Consider the following 21,362-nt stretch of genomic DNA (forward strand, 5'->3'; position numbering starts at 1 on the left):
ATCAAACACATGCATCGTTCGGCCAATACTGTGGCACACTTTCTTGCTAATAGAGCATTCAGTAGCTCTTCAAATTTAAATTGGCTAGATGGAAATATTCCATCTTGGCTTTCTTGTATTGTAATTCAAGATTTACCGACTTGATGTTATGAATGTTTAATTTTCAAAAAAAAAACACTAACCTTTAAAAAAATACTAAAAGCGAAAAAGCCAGTTGCTAATTTGAAATTTGAATAAAATCATATAGAATGGTATATTATGGAAATCTATCAATTAACTTTTTATGAGCCCAAAATTAATTATATATATTCCTTTTACATTAAAGTCATTTGTTCAATGCATACGACCAAATCATCATCCACCATTCAACCATTTTCTACCTATTTTGGATTACATGGTTGACTCGATGGAATAGTCCAAGAAATCTGAAATCCTTTAGCTTTATAAATCCACCAATTAAAGTTCATGGTAAGGAATTTAACGGGATAATTTAAAAAATGACACTGATCAAATATTATTTATTTATTTATTTTTGACATTCTTCATATTTCTTTTTTGTAGAATGACTTTCAAACGTATCGGATATACAAAAAGTAAACGAAGGGTAAAAATTGAGAATGCCAGATTTCAATAGTCAAGCAAAGGTCTTTTAGTTAAATAATCCGGAATTGGAACCGAGTAGAGTTGTTCGATTCTTTTGACACCGATTAGGTTCAAATGATATATCATTTCCAAGATTTTTTTTAGAGGAATTGTTGAAAACTTCTCTTGAATTGCCTATAAGAGGATGACTCATTTTAGATTGGATATGGACTTCGGTATTCAGATTCGAAGAAAAAATTTGTAGAAATGATTTGAAATGACTCCGTGTTGAAATATGTTTAAAATCCATTACATTGTATCAAAAAATAATTAGTCTAAGATTTACAATCCATTGTCTGATCGATCTACCAAACAAATGGATAGATTTTTATTATATATATATATATATATATATATATATATATATATATATTGAAAGGTTCAATTGAAAGGCCTATAGTGGCACCAACTTGATCAAAGTGTGGTAGATAACAAGAGTGGCTCACGCGTTACATCTGATTTCTTTTTTTGAGAAAGACTAGTCAAAAGTGTAAGTCATATCGTGAAGTGGGCGAGGCGATGACCCTGATACATTAAAATACTAAAAAAAAAAGAACTGAAAACGATTTTTTCAGTAGTTTAAGAATCTTCTAAAAGAAATGATTTCAATGTAATCAACAAATCTAGCGTCAAGGAAATGAGTGTTTGAAATCAAAATATTAAAAAAAAATAGAATTAAAATATGCTTGTAAGTTAGATTAGTAGATGGAATGGTAGAAATGAACCACTACTCGTAGTTTCAATTTGAAAGGTATTTATTTACATCGTTCATTGAAATATAGCCACTAAATATGCACATTAAGTGTCAAAATGAAAGAGTCAACCATTATTTTCCAAAACACAGGTTGGATTGTGCTGGCCAACTTTCTTGCCTCAACTAGCCGAGCTCGTGCACGAGTTGAGTGGTTCGACGTGTAAATCAGCCCTTTGATTTCCATAATAGAACGAGCTCGAGTTGAGTGGTTCGACGAGTAAATCAGGCCTTTAATAGAATTTTTAGCAGACATGATGTCGTGAATTATTTTACCATTTCCCAATGCATAACACAGATATTCTTTTTCAGTACAATTCAGTTTATCACGATTACCTTTGTTTTCTCCTTAAATATATCTGGTTTTGCGAGGGGTTCTTAAAATTGTGCTCCACAGTTATCTTTGAAGCAATCTTACTTCACTTACGGCGATTCTTAAATTAAAGTGACCAGTACTACTTTGTGAAGATGTCTAGATATTGTCAATTCAACAATTCTAAATCAAGGAATAGAGATGAATATAGTCCAATGCTTTTTTAAAGAAATCGTGTCACAGTCGTTGCTTTGTTTTCCCCTCGGAAAGCGTGTACGCTTTACACGTATTATAACATTTTTTTATATAAAACAAATGGAAAAAATACATATCACTTTGATGAGCATGACAATCTACAGCATTTTCAGAGGGGAGATGTGATCTTGATTCTTACTGACGCTCATTATCATGGATGATGCAGCTGAGCTACCAAAAACTTTCAACTTTTTCTCCACTGGCATGTTGGAATCTCAGATTTTATGCAAAGTATCAGCTTAACACAAGTAAACTATCCAAGCACAATGGCGCCTGCACCACAGATGACCACCACGCATTTTGGTTCACAGCCAGTCGGTGCCAAAAACACTGTTCATCGGCTCTCAGACCAGGACTTTGCCAAGGAACAGGAGTATCAAAATTAATATTGAGAACTCGAGTAAGAGCTTTGGTCTGGTGTCATGTTGAAGCCACCACTGCCACCTGTAAGTTCAACCAGTACATAGGCGCTGGTAAAGCCTGCTAAACATTACCAAATTTTCACCATATTAAGAATGGTGACTTAAAGCATACAAATCCAGGCGCCAAGAAAATCTACCCAAAGAAAGTGATGTAAACATCGTTTACTTTCTCGATAGAAGTTTTTTATTATTATAATCAATCAGATAAAATCTAACTAAACTATTAAGATACCGTTTGGTTCGTGAAATAACATGATGAAAAATGTATAATATAAAAATGATAAATCAATATATATTGGTAACATAATAATATATAACTCTAATCATTGGTAGAAACTTGAGTAACCGTTGGATGAAACAATCATATGTAAAAATTTGATATTTTATTATTCCTACCAAACCATGTTTTAGGATACAAAGAAGCTATGGCGAGTTAACGAGAAGACACGAAACAGAATTTGAACCTAAAAATGCTCGTTCAGCATATGATTTTAGTAGAGGGGGTGGTGCAAGTGCTGAAGCAAGGTGATGTAAAACATACAAGTCAGATTGACTAGAAGTGCTTTCATAATTGCAACCACCGTCAAGCAGGCGTATATGATTCAGTAGAAAACCTGTGGAATATCAGCCTAGTTCTTTGAATAAATCGGGCCAATAAGAAAATTAAAACCAAGCTTTGAAAATGGACTGAAATTCAAATCTTTTCAGGGATGAGATCATTCAAGCACACAAAAGTAAAAAAGAAAAATACAAAATCATAAACATCACAACATAGAAAATAGTAAAGCACAATCATTCCATATAAAATTTTTGGTAACATGCAGACATTGCAGTAATTTAATCTTTCAAATACTAAGTTATCTATTGCAAGTAAAAAAATTGCAATGACCATGGAAAGCTCAAAATTCTTTTACTTTGTGTTTGGCTTGATGGATGTAGATACAGTGAAAACTTTGATTCATAGATTAAAATGCTTCACTTAGGGTGAACTTAAAATCCATTAGAACGGACTAGACACATACCTCAAATGGTAGTGAATATCTAAACGAGTGCATATCATTTAAATAATGATGAAATACAAAATCAATCGATAAAAACACACCTTAAATGTGTAGCAAAAAATGATACCATCAGAAAAGGAAACTACACTTTCTTTTCCTGCCACCTCAAAGTTTGACATATCGTGAGGACCATAATGGATGGCAATTAAATTCCATATGTAAGAGCAGTATCCTTTACAAAGAAATCCAAAAAGCTCGTGGTGAGGTATTTGTCACATTTTACAAATTTATTTGCAATTTCTGCCAAAGACATGCCTAGGCTAAGATATACATAGTTTGATTAGTTAGAGATCAATCTCACCAATTAAAGCTCAAACACTAACAAGATTTTATAATTGAAGAGCATAATTTGGCCAAGTTTAATGAAATTAACCATATGATTAGTTAATGGATGGTCAGCGTTACCTGTCATAGCTTCATCCAATTACTTCTAGTTCGGGCAAGTATATAAATTTACTATATATATATATATATATATATATATATATATATATATATATGGTATAGACACGCAGATAGAAACTCACCATCTGCCTTCAGCAGATGTGTCATTCCCGTCACATATTTCCTCCTCAAATTCTTCAAGTATAGCACGCTGCCTTTCACTTACGGTTCTGAAGAGAAGACAGAATAAACACAAATTAAGATTCCGACTGAAAGAATAATCAATTGACATTGCAAAAACGAGGACAAAATTTAATCTATATCATGTAAGAATTATACAAGTAGAGAATGAAAAATTAAAATTTGGGATGAATAAACAGGGTCCTTGAGGGCAATATAGACTTCATAGATTCTTGTTTTCAAGGGCTTGGTTGGATATTTTCCCTTTTTACGGACAAACAGTTATACCCAGAATTACATCAAATCATTTTACTCTAATTCAGGACACTTCGAAGGTAAAGTGGGGTCCGACTCCTTTCAGGTTCGAGAATGTTGGGCTAAATCATAAGAATTTTAAATCGACATTCTCATCGTGCAGAATAACATGGGGAAGCTTAAAGTAATAAAAAGTGATCTTAAAAAATAGAACGAAGAGGTCTTTAGGAATTTAGGAGTGAGATGTGCCAAGCTAGAAAATAAAATTTGACGGTTGGATGAGCAAGATAGCGAGGGCCGGGGGTCAAATGAGATAGCTAATGAGAAAAGGGTAGCTAGAAGCGCCTTAGAAGAATTGTCGTTCAAAAAGAGCCAGTTGGATAATCAAAGGCAAAAGTGAAATGGTTGAGGGAAGGGGATCAAAACACATTTTTTTCACTTGCTACTCAATCAACGTAGGAACATGTCAACTATCAAAAAATTGGAGCTGGATAATGGGTCGGTAACATTATATGGTGAGCAGATTGAGTCACTCCTAGTAGATTTTTTTTTTTGAAAACTATATAGCAAGTCTGATGGAGGGGTTGGAGTATAGAAGAAGTAGAATGGAGCAATATTTATTGCGAGTCTGGATCAGAATTGGAAAGACATTTTACAAAGGAACAGATAAAGAGCAGTGTTTGAAAGTGATGGTTCAATGGCTCTGGGCCCAAATGGTTTTACTTTTGCGTTTTACCAGGAGTGTTGGGATATTTTAAAATAAGATATGTTGAAAGTTTTTAAAGAATTTTTGGAAAGGGGTGCTATCAATGGTATCACCTATGAAACATATATATGTTTCATTCCTAAGAAACAAAATTCTGTTAAGTTAAGAGATTCTCGGCCTATCAGTTTGACAACAAGCTGTATAAGATTATTGCTAAAGTCTTGTCTTTAAGATTGAAAAACGTTATACCCATCACAATAACAAAAACTCAAAGTGCTTTTATCGAAGCTTGACAGATTCTAGATTGTTGTCTCATAGCTAACGAGTTGGTGGAAGAGTGAAGAATAAAATAAAAAAAGAGGGTCTTTAAAGTCGATTTCGAGAAGGATGACGACAATGTGGATTGGAGGTTTTTGGATTTTGTCTTACTCAAAAAAAGGTTCGGTGAGATATGGAGAAGTTGGATTAAAGGTTGTGTCTCGAATGTGTCTTTCTCAATAATTATTAATGGAAAGCCTAGGGATAAATTTAAGGGTGAGAAAAGTCTTTGGCAAGGTGACCTACTCTAGAGAGGGCGGAGATTTCTCACATTCAGTTTGTGGATGATACTTTGTTCTTTTTTTTTTAAGAAACTAAATATTATTATGTTAATAAGGTGGTAAGTCTACCAATAAGATTACAAATCAAGTGGATGAGCCATCCACGAAATACAACATCTACCTACAACAATTAATCGTTCAACATAAAATGTAACACCAATCCCTCACAAGATCCAAAATAAGATAATTCCGAAACATTGGTAATCGAATCGTCCACGTCGCCACCCTGAATCTAATCTTTTCCCATACAACTTCTCCTGATTCTTCTGTGTCGTTGAAAATTCTGTTGTTGCGTTCCATCCAAAGCGACCAAAAAACACAGTGAATTATTATGCACCAGAATTCTTTAAACCCCTTTCCTGTGAGAGATCCATGTTCCAAAATAAACATGTCTCTTGATGATGCTGGAAATATCCACTCGAATCCCAAGTGCTGCATTACCTTAACCCATATGCTCGTTGTGAAAGCACAGTGAAGCAAAATATGATCCTGACTCTCCTCGTTTTTCTTGCACAAGTTACACCACTGTGGGCGCAAAACATGACTAGGCATTCTTCTCTGTAAATTGTCACAAGTTGACAATTTTCCCAAAGCCATTATCCAAGAGAATACTTTCACTTTTTGTGGGATAGGTACTTTCCAAATGTTATGATAAGAAGGAAAAATAGGGTTAGTACTAATCGGAAAGAATGATGAGTAGAAAGAACTAACAGAGAAAACACCGGATGAGTCTCCTAACCAACCCTTGACATCCCCAGACCCCACACTCAGAGTTACTGAATCTAATACCCCCAAAAGAGCAGTGTATTCTCCCAACTCGATTTCATTCAACCCTCTCCTGAACCGAACATCCCACGAAATGACTTCATTACCTTGAGTACTCGACACCGCGAAGAAATGAGAAACCGGTTTATTTTTGAATGAAGATAGTAAGTAAATGTGGGGAAAAACAATATTGAATGGCAATAAACCCACCCACCTATCTTCCCAAAACCTAATTAGATTCCCCCCTGAATCACTGTACCAATGAGTAAATGACAAGTCGAATGGGATCGAGAAATAAACTTCCAAGGGCTTCTGAAAGTCGTGTTCCTTGCCACCTTGACGTCCCAACCATTTTCATGAAATCCATAGATGCTACCCACAACACTTTTCCAAATAGAGTTTTCTTCCACGGCGCATCTCCACCACCATTTCCCTAACAGTGCTTTATTCCTAAGATGAATACTCACCAAGCCTAAGCCTCCCCTGTCTATGGGTTTGCACACCTGATTCCAGTTAACAACATGGTAATGCGTATCCCCGTCAGCTCCATCCCATAGGAAATTCCTCATCAATGCTTCCATTTTGCTTGCAACTGTGTTCGGTACCCTGAATATGGACATGAAGTAAGTAGGCAATGCACTGAGTACTGATTTGATCAAAGTCAGTCGTCCTCCTCTCGATAAGTAAGCTTTTTTCCAACTTGCCAATTTAGTTGACATCTTGGAAATCACCGGGGCCCAAAACTCAAGCTTTGTCGGATTTCCACCCAGAGGTACCCCAAGGTATTTGATTGGCCATTGTTCTTTCTTACATCCGATTTCAGCAGCTAATTCGTCGATCTCATCTTCCGTACGGTTGAGCCCAAGCACGACACTTTTCTCGAAATTTATTTTAAAGCCCGATTTAGAGCAGAAGAGTTTCAGCAGTTCAACTACAGCAAGCAAATGACTATCGGACTGAACTAGGAACAAGGTATCATCTGCGAATTGGATGTGAGAAATTTACTTTTTGTCTCTCCCTACCTCAAGTCCTCTCAAAGCATTATCTGTCCTTGCCTTATCAACCAATCTCCCCAGCCCATCCATCACTAAATTAAACAGGAATGGTGATAATGGATCGCCTTGTCGAAGTCCCCTTTCCCCTTTTTTCTTTGTTCTTTGTAAAGAATGTTAACCATTTGCAACTTTTGGTGGAGACTTTGAATTCATTTTGTCATATGTCAAGGCATAAGATAAACTTGGAAAAAAATGCTTCGTTGGGCCAATTGTGAAGAAGAAGTGGAAGAGTTAGGCTAGGGAGATTGGATGTGGGAGGGAAAATTGGCCCATTAGATATTTGGGGGTTCCACCAGGCGGAAATATGTTAAAAATCTCGTTTTGTGAGCCAGTTATGCCTAAGATGTCGAAGAAATTAGTGAGTTGGAAGAAAACATTTTTGGCTAGAGGTGGTAGATTGACCTAGATCTAAGCAGTGTTGAATGCTTTGCCAATGCACTTCATGTCTCTTTTTAGGATTCTACGGGGTATAACAGAGGTCATGGAAAAGATTATGATGGATTTTTTTATGGGATGGAGCTGATAAGGATTTACATTGTCACTTGGTCATATGGGAACATGTTGTAATCCGAAGTATAGAAGGGGCCTTGGTATTGGGAACATTTGTATGAGAAAAAAGCAATTCTTGGAAGATGATGGTAGAGATTTTCTTCTGAGAGAGAGTCGATATAGAAGAAAGTTACAGTGAGCAAATGCGGGCTTAGCAAAAAAATGGTACATTCAGAAGCCCATGGAAGTTTATCTCTAAAATCTACATGGCTTTTCATAAGTCGGTGAAGGCAGTTGTTAAAGGGGTAACGTTATCAGGTTTTGGAAGGACAGGTGGTGGAGATTTTTCTTTTACGGATTTTTACTCTTCGTTGTTTCATATATCATCAGTTCATAATAAGTCTATTTCTCATTTCTTTCAGTCAGATCATTCTTTCTCTTCGTCCTTTATCTCTTGAGATTTGCATTTCCGGCAAGACTTGAAATATAAGGAAGTGAACGAGTTGAACTTTTGTTAAGAGCCTTAGAGAAGATCGGGTTGGTTGAGGGGGTTGTAGATACTAGAATTTGGGTTGGGGATCCATCAGGGATTATTTCAGCCAAGTCTGTCTATGAGTCTTTCTTTCCGGTTAGTGATTTTACTTCTTTTTTTTTTCATGTAATTTGGTCGATCCTATTTAAGGTTCAAGTTTTCTCGTAGATTACATTGTAGGGAAAGTTTTCAACTCGTGATAATGCAAAAGAGGTGGTCTACTTTTTTTTTTCCCGAGTTGGTGCATATTGTGTAGGCAAGAGGTGAAGACATAGGACCATATTTTTATTCATTGCCTTTCACGAGAGGCCTTTGGTTCAGAGCTTTGCAAGAGTTGGGTCTGGTCTAGGTTGTTCCAAGGTCAACGAAGGAGTTATTTGCAGCAGATCTTGGTCGAGGGTATAATTTTTTGGACAGTGGTTGCATTTGCTTGTCAGTTTGAGTTCAGTTTGAGGAATATAAGTATTTTTGACAATATATAAGAGGTGTTTGAACACTGCTGGCACATATTAAGATTCAGTTGGATAAAGAATCACAAGAACTTTCAGACATTCTCGGTTTCAGATTTAGTTAGATATTGGAGTTTTATATGTTTCTAATATGATCCGTGCTTTTGTTGTTTAGTGTACGAACTTCTTGTCCACTTTTGTAATTATTGTTTTATTATATAATATATAGATTTTTGATCGGAAACTATCATTTTATTATAATAATAATAATTTAGATTACAAAGCCAGTGGATGAGCAATCCACAATCCACCACAACAATTAAAAACTACAAACTATTCAGTAGCAAATAAAACACCAATCCCTAACTAAGTCCGATAAGAGCAGATGCTGAAACATTGGTATGTTAATCGTCCATCTCGCTACTCTGAATTTGATCTTCTCCCATAATTCCTCCCACGAGTCTTCTTTGTCGTTGAAAATTCTGTTATTGCACTCCATCCATGTCGACCAAAAAATACAATGAACAATGATGCACCAAAAATTCCTAAGGCCCTTCCCATTGAGAAATCCTTGCTCCATGACAAACATGTCTTTTGATCTGACTAGAAAAATCCACTCGAATCCCAAGTGTTGCATAACTTTGATCCAAATACGTCTCGTAAAATAACAGTGTAACAAAAATTGATCTTGATTTTCCTCATTTTCCTCGCACAAGTAACACCATTGTGGACTGAATACATGGCCCGGCCATCGTTTCTGTAAATTGTCACAAGTCTGCAATTTCCCCATAGCCACTATCCAAGAAAAAACCTTCACCTTTTGTGGATTGGTACTTGCCAGATGTTAGAGAAGTAAGGGAAAACATGAAAAGTATTACTCGGAAAGAATGAAGAGTAAAAGAACTGACAGAAAAAACACCAAAAGGCTCCCCTAACCAAACCCGAACGTCCACCGTACCTACACACAATGATTACTGAGTCTAAAACCCCTATAAGAGTGGTGTACTCTCCCAACTCGATGTTGTTCAACCCTCTTCTGAACCGCACATCCCACTGAATGACTGAATTACCTTGACTAACAATGACGAAATAGAAATGGTTAATTGGTTTATTAGTGGACGATGAGAGAAGAAAAAGATAAGGAAAACACTCTTGGAAAGACAACTCACCCACCCACATATCCTCCCAAAACCGAATGAGATTCCCCCCCTTAAGCACCGTACCAATCAAGTGATGACAAGTCGTATGAGACCGAGAAATAAACTTCCAAGGACTTCTGAAAGTCGAGTTCCTTGCCACCCTAACATCCCAGCCATTATTATGAAATCCATATATGCTTCCCAAAACTTTTTTCCACAGATAATCTGTTTCTACCGCGCATCTCCACCACCAATCCCTAACAGAGCCCTATTCCTCAGACGTATACTACCCAATCCTAAACCTCTCATATCTTTCGGTTTGCTCACTTGTTTCCAATTAACAACATGGCAATGCGTCTCCCCATCTGCTCCGTCCCACATAAAATTCTTCATTAATGTTTCCAAATGCTTCGCCACTCGGTTCGGGACCTTAAATAGGGACAAAGTAAGTTGGCAGCGCGCTTAACACAGATCTAATCAATGTTAATCGACCGCCTTTTGATAGGAATGCCTTTTTCCAACTTGCCGGTTTAGTTGACATCTTAGAAACCACTGGTGCCCAAAATTCCATTTTCGATCGGTTTCTTCCCAGCGGTGCCCCAAGGTATTTAATCGGCCACTGTTCTTTCTTGCACCCAACTGCTACCGCTAACCCGTCAATCTCATCGTCCGAGTAGTTCAGTCCCAACATAACACTTTTTTTGTTAAGATTGGAACTTTGACCTAATTCAACCTCAAAAGCTAGCTCAAGGAGGGAGATTATCCAAGTCCATATATGCAACTCCCAGGTATATTATCCAACCGATGTGGGACAATTAACACATCTCTCTCACGCCCAGGAATGAACATCTGGAGCTTGGAGTTTACAAATGACCAATTATGGGCAGAACAAGTGGTCCAACTATAGACAGTCCAACACATAACGGTGGTACCTGAGCTCTGATACCATGTTAAGATTGGAATTTGGACCTAACTCAACCCGGGAGGGAGATTATCCAAGTCCATATATGCAACTCCTAGGTATATTATCCAACAGATGTGGGACAATTAACACACCCCTCTCACGCCCAGAAATGAACATCTAGAGCGTGGAGTTTACAAATGACCCAATTATGGGCAGAACAACACATAACGGTGGTACCTGAGCTCTGATATCATGTTAAGATTGGAATTTGGACCTAACTCAACCCCAAAAGCTAGCTCAAGGAGGGAGGATTATCCAAGTCCATATATGCAACTCCCAGGTATATTATCCAACCGATGTGGGACAATTAACATTTTTCAAAGTTGATTTTCAGCCTCGATTAATACAGAACAATTTACGCAGTTCGACGATGGCCATCAAATGTCTCTCAGATTGGACGAGGAACAGAGTGTCATCCGCAAACCCGCAAACTTTCTACAAACTCGTAAGAATATAGTTTTTTTATAGGAAACGATATTTTATTAATAATAAAGTAATTAAGAGTATATCAGTGGACTAGTATTTCACTGTCGTAATGAAGCACACAATATTAAAACTAACTTAATAATACACATATTTCCAATCTCTCGTTAAATCTAAAATGGAGACATTCTTGAAATCTTTATGAGTGCCAATCCACATAGCAATGTTAATCTTGATTTTTTCCCAGCACTTTTCTGTATTTGCCTCGACCTTTTCGAAAATTCTTCGATTTCTTTCCAGCCATACCGTCCTACAAATGCAGTGAACCACCACTTGCCAAAAAATTCTTTTTCTGTTACCAGTTTGTTGTCCCAAATCCATATTGAATAAATCCTTTGTTGACTTAGGTATAACCCAAACCTACCTTAGCTCTTGCAAAGCTCTAGCCCACAATGATGTCGTGAATGGACAGTGGATGAGCATATGATCCTGAGTCTCTATTTCATTTCTGCACAGATCACACCAGTTGGGACACAAAGCAATTCCGGGACATCTTTTTTGAATTATCTCTGAGGTCGGTAACTTACCCAGAGTAGCTGTCCAAGAAAAAAGCTGGATCTTGTTTGGAACGGGAACTTTCCAAATAGCATGGAACAATGGAAAGCAGGAAAACGAATATCAGGGAAAAAAGACTCATAGGATGACCTGACTGAGAAAATACCCGAAGAATCCCCGCGCCACTCAAGAAAATTATCTACCCCTTCAACTAACCTAACAGAATCTAAAGCTCCTAGTAACTCTGACAACTGAGCAATCTCCTCATCTCTCACAACCCTTCTAAAATGAAAATCCCAAGATTGGTTATGCGTGACATTATCAAAACGGACAAAATATGATATAGGCAGATTGTGAAATGATAATAGCTGAAACAAAGCTGGAAAATTATCTTTGAACGAAGAATGCCCCAACCATTTATCCTCCCAAAATCTAACCTTATTACCTCCTCTCACCTTAATAGAAACTCTCTGTTTAAAAGTCGGGTATATTCGGGAAATAAACTTCCATGGGCACCTCTACGTGACGTTTCTTGCCAACCCCGCATCCCACCCATTTTCTTGTAACCTGTATTTACTAACAATTATTTTCTTCCACAATGTCCCATCTTCCTCAAAAAATCTCCACCACCAATTCCCGAGCAAGGCCTTGTTTCTCAAAATAATTTTCCCAACACCCAATCCCCCTTTATCCTTCGGTTTACACACTTGATCCCATGCAGCCAAGTGAATATGCACATCTCCATCCACTCCGTCCCATAGAAAGTTTCTTGAAATCTTGTCCATCGATTCCGCTATACCTTTAGGGACCCTAAATAAAGACATGTAATATATCAGAATGGAATTCAAAACCGATAATATCAATGTTAATCTTCCCCTTTTTGACAAGAATGCTTTCTTCCAGGTAGCCAATTTTTCGACATCTTAGCAACCACTGGCTCCCAGAACGATGCTTGTAACGAATTGCCACCCAACGGTACTCCCAAGTACTTAATAGGCCAATTCTCCTTACCACATCCCAATTGTTGTGCTAATATTTCAATTTCTCCTTGTTTACAGTAGACCTACTTCACCCACAAAGTCTTCAATAAACACTTGCATCCTAGCCCCTAGGTATCCGAAAAGACCTTGATTTGTAGATATATGATAAACAGTAACTTCAAACCATACCATCCAAACATGTTGTACGTGAAACAAAAGTTTATACCACCCAATTGTCACATATATATCCAAAAGTTTATACCACCCAATTGTCACATATATATCCACCATTTCCAAAATCCAACCACCAACCTTCAAATACTTGAGGGGAAGTTTCAATGAACCAAAACAAACTATCTTAGTTAGTTCCCACAAGGAAAACTAAGAAGTTTCTTTAAGACACACTAAATTTAAAAACAGGATATAAAAATTGGAAGTTCTAGATCATCATCTAAGGTATTTCTATGCAGGCAAAATATGCATAATTAGAAAGAGAAGAAAACTTACGACGGAAAATTTATGCAGAAGCGCACGTACTGATCACCATGGTTTATCAGAAAACCACTCCTTGGCAATCCTTCAGTACATAATGCCCACAACTAAATTCAATTAGTATCTAATGCACATAACTAAACAGATAAACATATGTCCGGGGGGGTTGGTGTTGAGGCAGGCCAATTTAGGACAAAAACAATTCATACCTTTGCCTCTTAGCACAACTAGGTGTCCATGTTGAACCCCCTTGGGTATCTACAAGGAGCACAAACATGTTGAAGACAAGCAAGGTGAAGAACTTGTAACTGATATCACAGAACTATTCAATGTGCTATCATCACAACTCTTCTAATATTCAAGTCAAATATAACACCGTAGGAAATCATATGATGTTTTCTCCATAAGTCAATAATGACATCTTCATTTTCTTCTACTCTTTCAATCTTTGCATTACTGAATAATAAATATCTACAGGCAGCAGAATAATATCACAGTAGTTCTGCAAATATCTATGATATTTTGTAAGCAATTGAAGATAAAATCATCTACAAAAATATTGTTGTGCGGCTGGCATACAAAAGATGTTTCCTCATGACCCTAGTTACCATCTCAATAATAAAATGTGATCGAAAGATGCACACATACCCGCATACAATAAGACTTTGATATTGAAAACCTTAATTTTCATATGGCGAACGAAGGAGTATTTAAAATGAATGCATTTCATTTTAGTAGAATGATTTTACCACCATTCTCGTAAAAAAAATTCAAGATCATATAACTAGGACTTAGTAAGAGCTAGGAACAACAAACTTGCATGACAACTAATGAATAAGAAATAGAAGTAAACAGACAGTCATTGAGAAATGCCAGAAAACAAACATTAGAAATGACAACAAAAGAATAAGAGAAAACAAAAAATCAAATAACAACAAAAGAATAAGAGAAAACAAAAAATCAAATAGTAGGTTATTGACAAGGATAGTTAAGGGTGGAATACATACTCGTAGCTGAAGATTCCCAGACAGTGTAGGAACTTCAACCTTACCACCAAGAATGGCCTGTTAGAAGAACCCAAAATTGACAATTAAATCAAGCGATGTGTGTCTTCCTCGCATTTATGAAAATGAACAAGAAAAAATCCAGGCCAAATATCTTATCTATAATATGAAATGAACAACAAAAATTGTTAATAGTTATGGCACCAAACAAACAGTATAGAGAGCGTATGAGTAGTTATTGACAACAAAACTTTTTAAAAAATTATGATAAAAATAAGAAGGTTTTTTAATGGAGTGGGAACTAGAATCTTTACCCGGTCCTCTACGGCGAGGACATTGCTTGTAGAAGGAACAACTTATTCAATTACCACTTCACAAGTTAAAAACTGGAAGCATAAGTTGAAAATAACTCCAATCACAAGAATATATTTCTCGCTGGACAAGATAAACGGGTGCAATACTGCACAACTGAAGAACAAAGGTTTACGAAAAGCAATCAAGCATCCTCCATGTTTATGACTGATTTTGCGTTAAGTAACAAGTAAAACAAGTCTAAATAGCAATCAACAAAAGCAGAATAAGGAAATGTAAAGCAGCTAATAAGCTGAAATAATTATAGTCCACGGTGAACAGTAAGAATACAAATTTGTCTCTCTGTTAGAATGCGCACACAACATTTCAAATCAAATATAAAAGAGAAATTGGTTTATGACGTGGCTTGTTTGGGACAACTAAAACAAATAGGCAAACTCCAATAAATGTAACAGTGAATATTTTACCAATCACAAATCATGGTACAGCTCAAGCAAACCTGATAACTTGCGACCGGTTCTCGTGAGAGATTGGTCATTTGAAAATGATGTACACAACCTATTTTTAGATGTATTTGGAGCTGCAGGGCCATAGGCCCATAAGCTAGTCTTGTAATGGACAAAGTATGGGTTCTTGAGCTTGTGCTTAATATGAAATTAGTTTTTTACAAGTCACAAATCCTTTTAAATTTATTAAAAAGTCAACTCCACGTCCAAACAGAAAATTTAGAAAGAAAAAAAAATTGCCGGCCAAGTATGAATGCTTTATAATTGCTACTAAATGAACATCAAAACATTGCATTCATAAGAAAAATTGTAAATAAAAAACTTATAACAAAGAATGTGTACATTTTAGGAACTCAAAACTGATACCAAAACAGTAGATATATTTTCTAAATGTCATATTCAAAAAGAGAAGAAAGAAGATTTTAAAGCGGAAGCATGGTTCTCACTTGTGTAAAGTTGATATGATTATTCACATATATATCAGCCCCTTGTCTAGAGAAAATAGGATCATCTGCGACCTGGATACATGCACGGCCAAATTTCAATACCATGGAACAATCGAGAATAGTCAAATTGTCACGAGTGCAAACTGGAGCAAGAATACAGGTGACAAAAGTTGATGGATGCTAATGGACTGTGTCATTATTAACTATAAACTTTTGGAAGAGATATTTACCTCAAAGGTCGTTCATATATATAAATTAGACACCTTGAAACCTTTTTTTACCAAAATTATAATAATGAAAGAGATGTGAAGATGTAAAACACCAGTAATCTGTCAGCAAATAACGCACACATGAAAACAAGAAGAAGCTGGAAAAAATGATATGCCTTGAGTTTTATAAACAGGTTGCTTGGAGATCTTCCCCATCTACCAGCGTTACCAGCTTTGGGGACATGAACGGTATCCCCAGAATCCACACCTAATCAAATGAATAACAAAAACACTGCAGTCATTGAAAACTGATTACAAAACCACAAGGAGATAGAGTAAGGTTACAGAAAAGAACAATAATCCAGAACATTTACAAACAAATAGCTGAGTTAGCTTCAGAACAAGTTTCACATAAACTCATCGAAAGAGTCTTCTAATGTAAGCGGATTGAAACATACATTCATGTAACAACCAGATTGATTAAGGAACTATAGCAATATTTTGGATCTCAGAAGCTATCATGGAAGAACAGCATAATAAACCTAAACAATGTAAGGCTTATAATGCAAATGGCCTTGGTGCAATGACTGAAAGCGGATATTTGTCCGGTCAACTGTTTATGACAGAAGTCTTTAACTTGGGAAGGTAAGATTTTCCACGGAATTGATTTGAGGAAGAAAAGGAGCTATTCTCGTAGTCCTAAAATCAATGTTTCAGGAGACAAGGGTAAATGCACTCAGTTTGTGGATACGTTACTTTAACTATTTCATTCCTGTGGCAACCTCAGCTCAAAGATTCATTCATAGATGTCTGTTAGGATATTCAATTCTAGTTAATAGTTTCACCAAGATAGTATCAAGAGTTGTTCCAAAACACATTTATATTCGGGTTCCTTGCAGGACAGTAGATTATTCTACAGAGTAGTCAGACTCGAAATACCAGCATCTTAAATTTCCGGCCCTGACGGTATTCCAACTATTCTCAATTTGATAACCACAACCCCCACTCCCCCCTCAAAAGAAGAAAAGAAGCAAGGTCTAACGCATACAAACTTGAGGGAAACAATTCAAGACCAACCTGCTGGTATTGTTACTTTAACATCCTTGACTCCTTCACACACACCTGATCCTTTGCACAACAAGCAGCATTCCTAAACATGCTGTACTAGTATTAGCCAATTAAATATCATTTCTTGGTATACATGAAAAAAATATAAATTGACCTTAATGATTCGCCCAAATCCTTTACAGGTACTGCATGTAGTAGCAAATGGTGGTATTGTTATCTGATAACACTTGCAAAGTCAGAACAACAGCTATGGCAACAAATTATAAAATTTTAAGTACATAGGGTTAAACAATATACAAAATAGACATCAATGCGAAAATGTGTCACGGTCTGTGCTTTCTTTCCAAATGTTAATAAAAGATTACTTACTCTCCCAGAGCCTTGGCAGGTTGGACACTGTCTAGGCTCAGCATTCAAAGGGTGCCCTTGCCCATCTGTGTGAAACGAAATACCAAAGGAAAAGACTTTCAATCCAAAAGTAAATGGGCTATGTAAATTCTAACGCTCACTCAAATATTACTCTAGGATCACGTTATATGTATTCAGCTAAACCAGGTCTACTTTTTTTTATCGGAAATATTTAATAATGAATGATGATGACCAAATAAGAACGACAAATGCCGATACTCTATCGATGAGTGTTTTAATCAAATTCTTCAAAATGTTTATGATTTTTATGAATCATATTCATGACAAAAGGATGTCCACTTGGTGCTACAGACTAGTCAACCTGACTCATAATGCAAAGCAACTTGGCTAATTTTTAAAATAATTTAGTAATACCAAAAAATAAATGTTACTATTAGACAAGATTGTTAAGATATTATTAAATTTAGTCAAAACATTAAGAATTTGATTTCATACAAGACCAATACATAAAAGATTTAAGGATGGATATATGTTGTATAATATGCATACTTCAACCTCCTGTTAACAGGTAGAATCTGTAGATTACTCTCATTTAATTCTCATAAAGCTGTAATTCATGACTTCAGTTCTCCGTGAGAAATATCTTGGAGCTTTGATCAACAGTAGCTCCATTAGTTCTCTCATCTTTGAATCTACTTTTCACTAACTTCTTTCTCTCTCTTCCCAACTTGCTATTCCTTTTCCAGCAGTAAATTTTGGTTTGTGGGTGAATTTATTGTGAAAGGAATTCTCAAAATGCAAATCATAGAAATGGAACTTACATAGAATTTATTATAAGAACGCCAAACTATGGACCATGAGAATTTTAGGCAAATAACTCAAATAGTTTCATTGCGCATAAAAATATCCATGAAATATATACCAACAACAAAAGAAATTGGGTCTATCATTTCTGCTCCTACTCACCACAAGAATCACATGGCACGTCTGCATCGAATGACAAGTGCTTTGTGCATCCTTCAGCAGCTTCAGGAAATGTAAGTAAAAGTTCCACCTATGTCCAAAAGAAAATCACGTTGAAGCTCCAATTAGCTAAACTACTAATGTAAGTCTCATTTGCCAACTGATGATGACAGCAATAAAGATTCTTTACCTCAATATCAGCAGCTAGATTTTCAGTTTCATTTTCGAAAATCTGTAAAATGCCAAAAACTCATTTAAAAAATATTGTCGATATCTATAAAAAAAAAATTATGGTAGATGTGCATACCAGCAGTACCAAATTACCTCAGCAAAAATTTTTTGAAATGAATCAGAGAAGCGAGTGCTGTGATCATATTTAAAGTGACTCCCATCCCAGTTGGTATATTCTGCATTTTTTTTACTTCTTGAACTCTTCCTCATCTGTGGCAAAAACTAATAGATTAATTTCCATAGGTTAATCTCAAGGATCACCAGCCACCTTTAAAACAAGGGTGAAAAACCAACAGAAGAATGATCTAGCTTCCAAGGAAAAGAAGAAAAGTTACCCCGTCATATTGTGCTTTTTTTTCAGGATCTTGCAAAGCCTGGAATTACCTTCCACAATAAAAAAATGTCCATAAACATTGTTTCGATAATCACTGTAAAGAACTGAATGACCTACGGATGAGTTAAACCCACATACCTCATATGCATCTCTAATCTCTTGAAATTTTCTCTTTGCTGAAGGGGTATTCTTACTTGCATCGGGATGGTACTTCTTAGCAAGCTACAGGTCAATTACATATGTACAAAGTGTGGTCAATTGATAGTTTAAAGAATCCCATTGTAAGCCATGGGATATGTTAAACAATTATATAGAAACTCTGATACCAAACCATAGCATAACGGTTAAGCTCATCGAAACCAGAATCATATGAAACAAACACGACAGAAAGTACCATGGTTAAAAAAAAGTACTTACTACGTGAAAAGCCTTCTTTATCTCATCCGGATTCGCATCTTCAGAAATTCCAAGAATCGCATAGTGATCACGTTCAACTGATTGACAAGCACCTTTCAAATGAAAAATATCATGAACAACTAACCAAGATGCAGTGACTAGCAATTAACATACTAAACAAAAAAAATATCTCTTGAAATCAAGTAATACCTGTTGCATGAATAAATCTCTTCAAAGATGGAAGTTTAAAAGTTGCATAAGCAGCAGGTTTTCCCGCAGAACCACTCCAATTTCTATCTCCTGAATGTCGTAAACAATTCATATTCAACCCATCAAAAAACTTTTAACACTAAAATGTATAATCCTTCTTACCCGCAGAGTGGATCAACCCCCGTTGAAATTGGGAAACATTACCCACTAAAACTCGCGATGACCCTACAGACAGTTTCCATCGAAACTGGACAGATGCATATGGATTAATATCAAAGTAAAGACGAAATTATGAAGCAAAGTTAAATTCGAAATATTACCAAAATATTTTGCAGCAACGATTTCGGGGAAGAAGAAAACCCCATTAGATTTTCGTTCAACGGAACGATCAATTTTGGATACAAATTCGTCCTTCGCAAATCATTCTACTTAGTATAGTTATTTATTTATTTATTTATTATTAGTGCTTTTTTATAGGCTGGGATTAGTCTTACATCCTTTGTGTGGTCAAGTCCACATTTTTTTAAAAGGTAGTCAGTCACCTCTACAATAAATTCTGGGTTTGATCGGACGTTGATACGAATTTGATTCTTCTTATTAACATTTTCTCGAACAAACGATGTAATTGAATAATATCTTTGTATCAACCAAACAAATTTAGGAGATATGTGATATCAGATCGAGGTGTGAAAATAGAGATTTGACTTATTTATATATTTTAGAGAGATTTACACGCTACTACGTTAATTCAGAAGTTTATCTTTACGCATCGAATGATAACGGATGCGAGTTACATCTTCACAAAAAAAATTCACAATAGTAAAAAAATTTAAAGACAAATCAACCATTACTTTTTATTTTGCAAAATATGTTGTATATATCAAGTGCATAATTTTTTCCTATAACATTATTGTTGTTGTTCAAAAGATGAATTAATGTTATGTTAATATGATCACAATAATAATTATTGTTGATGTCATGATTATTTTTATTACATTTATCACTGTTGAATTGTAGTTAAAATATTTTTTTAAAGAGAAATCTAATTATATATGAGACTTGCAACTCATGTTTTTTTATTTTGGTTTTATTTTCTAAACGTTTTTTTAGTAAAATATTTGGGGAGGAAAATGTACATAAGACCTGTATCTCGATATCGTCACATTCTTTTACTATTTATTTTTATTCTTATGTGTTATGACTTATGCATGCATACAATTATTATTTTGGTTTTTTTATATAAAGTTTTAATAAAATTTAAGTAATATTTGCAAATACTTTGAAATACAAATTTTGTAAATTTGTAAGTAGAAGTCTATTATCATGGAAATTTGTAAAAGAAAAATCCATAATAATATTTTTAATAATTTGTAAATATTATCTTAATATCATATAAACAATAAAATGTTTTTTTTTTTTTTGCACTTGTTTACATGACACTAAATATTACTGAAATCATAAATAGTAGATGATTGTTGCCATGTCAGCTCTTCAATAAGGAAAGGAATAAGAAAATAAAAGAAACCGGGTTTATTACATTAAAATCTATTTTTAATTATTTATTAGATAAAATTCCAATTCTCCATTTCTAAGTGATAAAGTGCGGAAGAAATAATTCTGAGAATGCTTCTTTATTCTCTGTTAACCGTTTACAAAGACAAGCAAAAAGCTATTTATAGTAATTGACTACCTAAGAAACGTAATATGACAAAACACGTTTATTGGATTGACTCAAGGCTTACTAACCAACAATAGCTAACACACCCCCCGCAAGCTTGGTATGAATTACAAAGACCAAGCTTGGAAAGTAAAAAGGCATGTTGCTCACTGCCCAAACTCTTGGTGAAGACATCAGCGAGCTGATTGGTGGTAGAGATGTGAACTGGTTGAATGATCCCCAACT

At 35.5% G+C, this 21,362-nt stretch overlaps 1 protein-coding gene across 3 annotated transcripts; it reads right to left on the reverse strand.

Annotated features, from left to right (window-relative positions):
• Positions 1-1,902: 1,902 nt before the first annotated feature.
• LOC140832773 (chaperone protein dnaJ 1, mitochondrial) lies at positions 1,903-19,912 on the reverse strand. Of its 3 annotated transcripts, none has more exons than XM_073196944.1 (19): positions 19,780-19,912; positions 19,622-19,706; positions 19,460-19,549; positions 19,271-19,362; positions 18,992-19,075; positions 18,855-18,893; positions 18,613-18,729; positions 18,479-18,520; positions 18,292-18,379; positions 17,326-17,390; positions 17,111-17,173; positions 16,966-17,038; positions 16,065-16,156; positions 15,680-15,751; positions 14,419-14,475; positions 13,621-13,669; positions 13,427-13,496; positions 3,972-4,058; positions 1,903-2,405 (listed from the first exon to the last, which is right to left on the reverse strand). In XM_073196944.1, exons 1-19 carry the CDS (start codon positions 19,822-19,824, stop codon positions 2,306-2,308), a joined length of 1,410 nt encoding a protein of 469 aa, XP_073053045.1. In that variant the 5' UTR covers positions 19,825-19,912; the 3' UTR covers positions 1,903-2,305. The 3 variants fall into 3 exon arrangements, with proteins under 3 accessions (XP_073053045.1, XP_073053047.1, XP_073053046.1); XM_073196946.1 differs by having other exon boundaries at positions 1,903-2,441; XM_073196945.1 differs by having other exon boundaries at positions 1,903-2,444.
• Between the last annotated feature and the right edge of the window lie 1,450 nt (positions 19,913-21,362).

The sequence above is a fragment of the Primulina eburnea genome, chromosome 5, assembly GCF_022965805.1.
Source record: "Primulina eburnea isolate SZY01 chromosome 5, ASM2296580v1, whole genome shotgun sequence".
Classification (NCBI taxonomy): domain Eukaryota; kingdom Viridiplantae; phylum Streptophyta; class Magnoliopsida; order Lamiales; family Gesneriaceae; genus Primulina; species Primulina eburnea.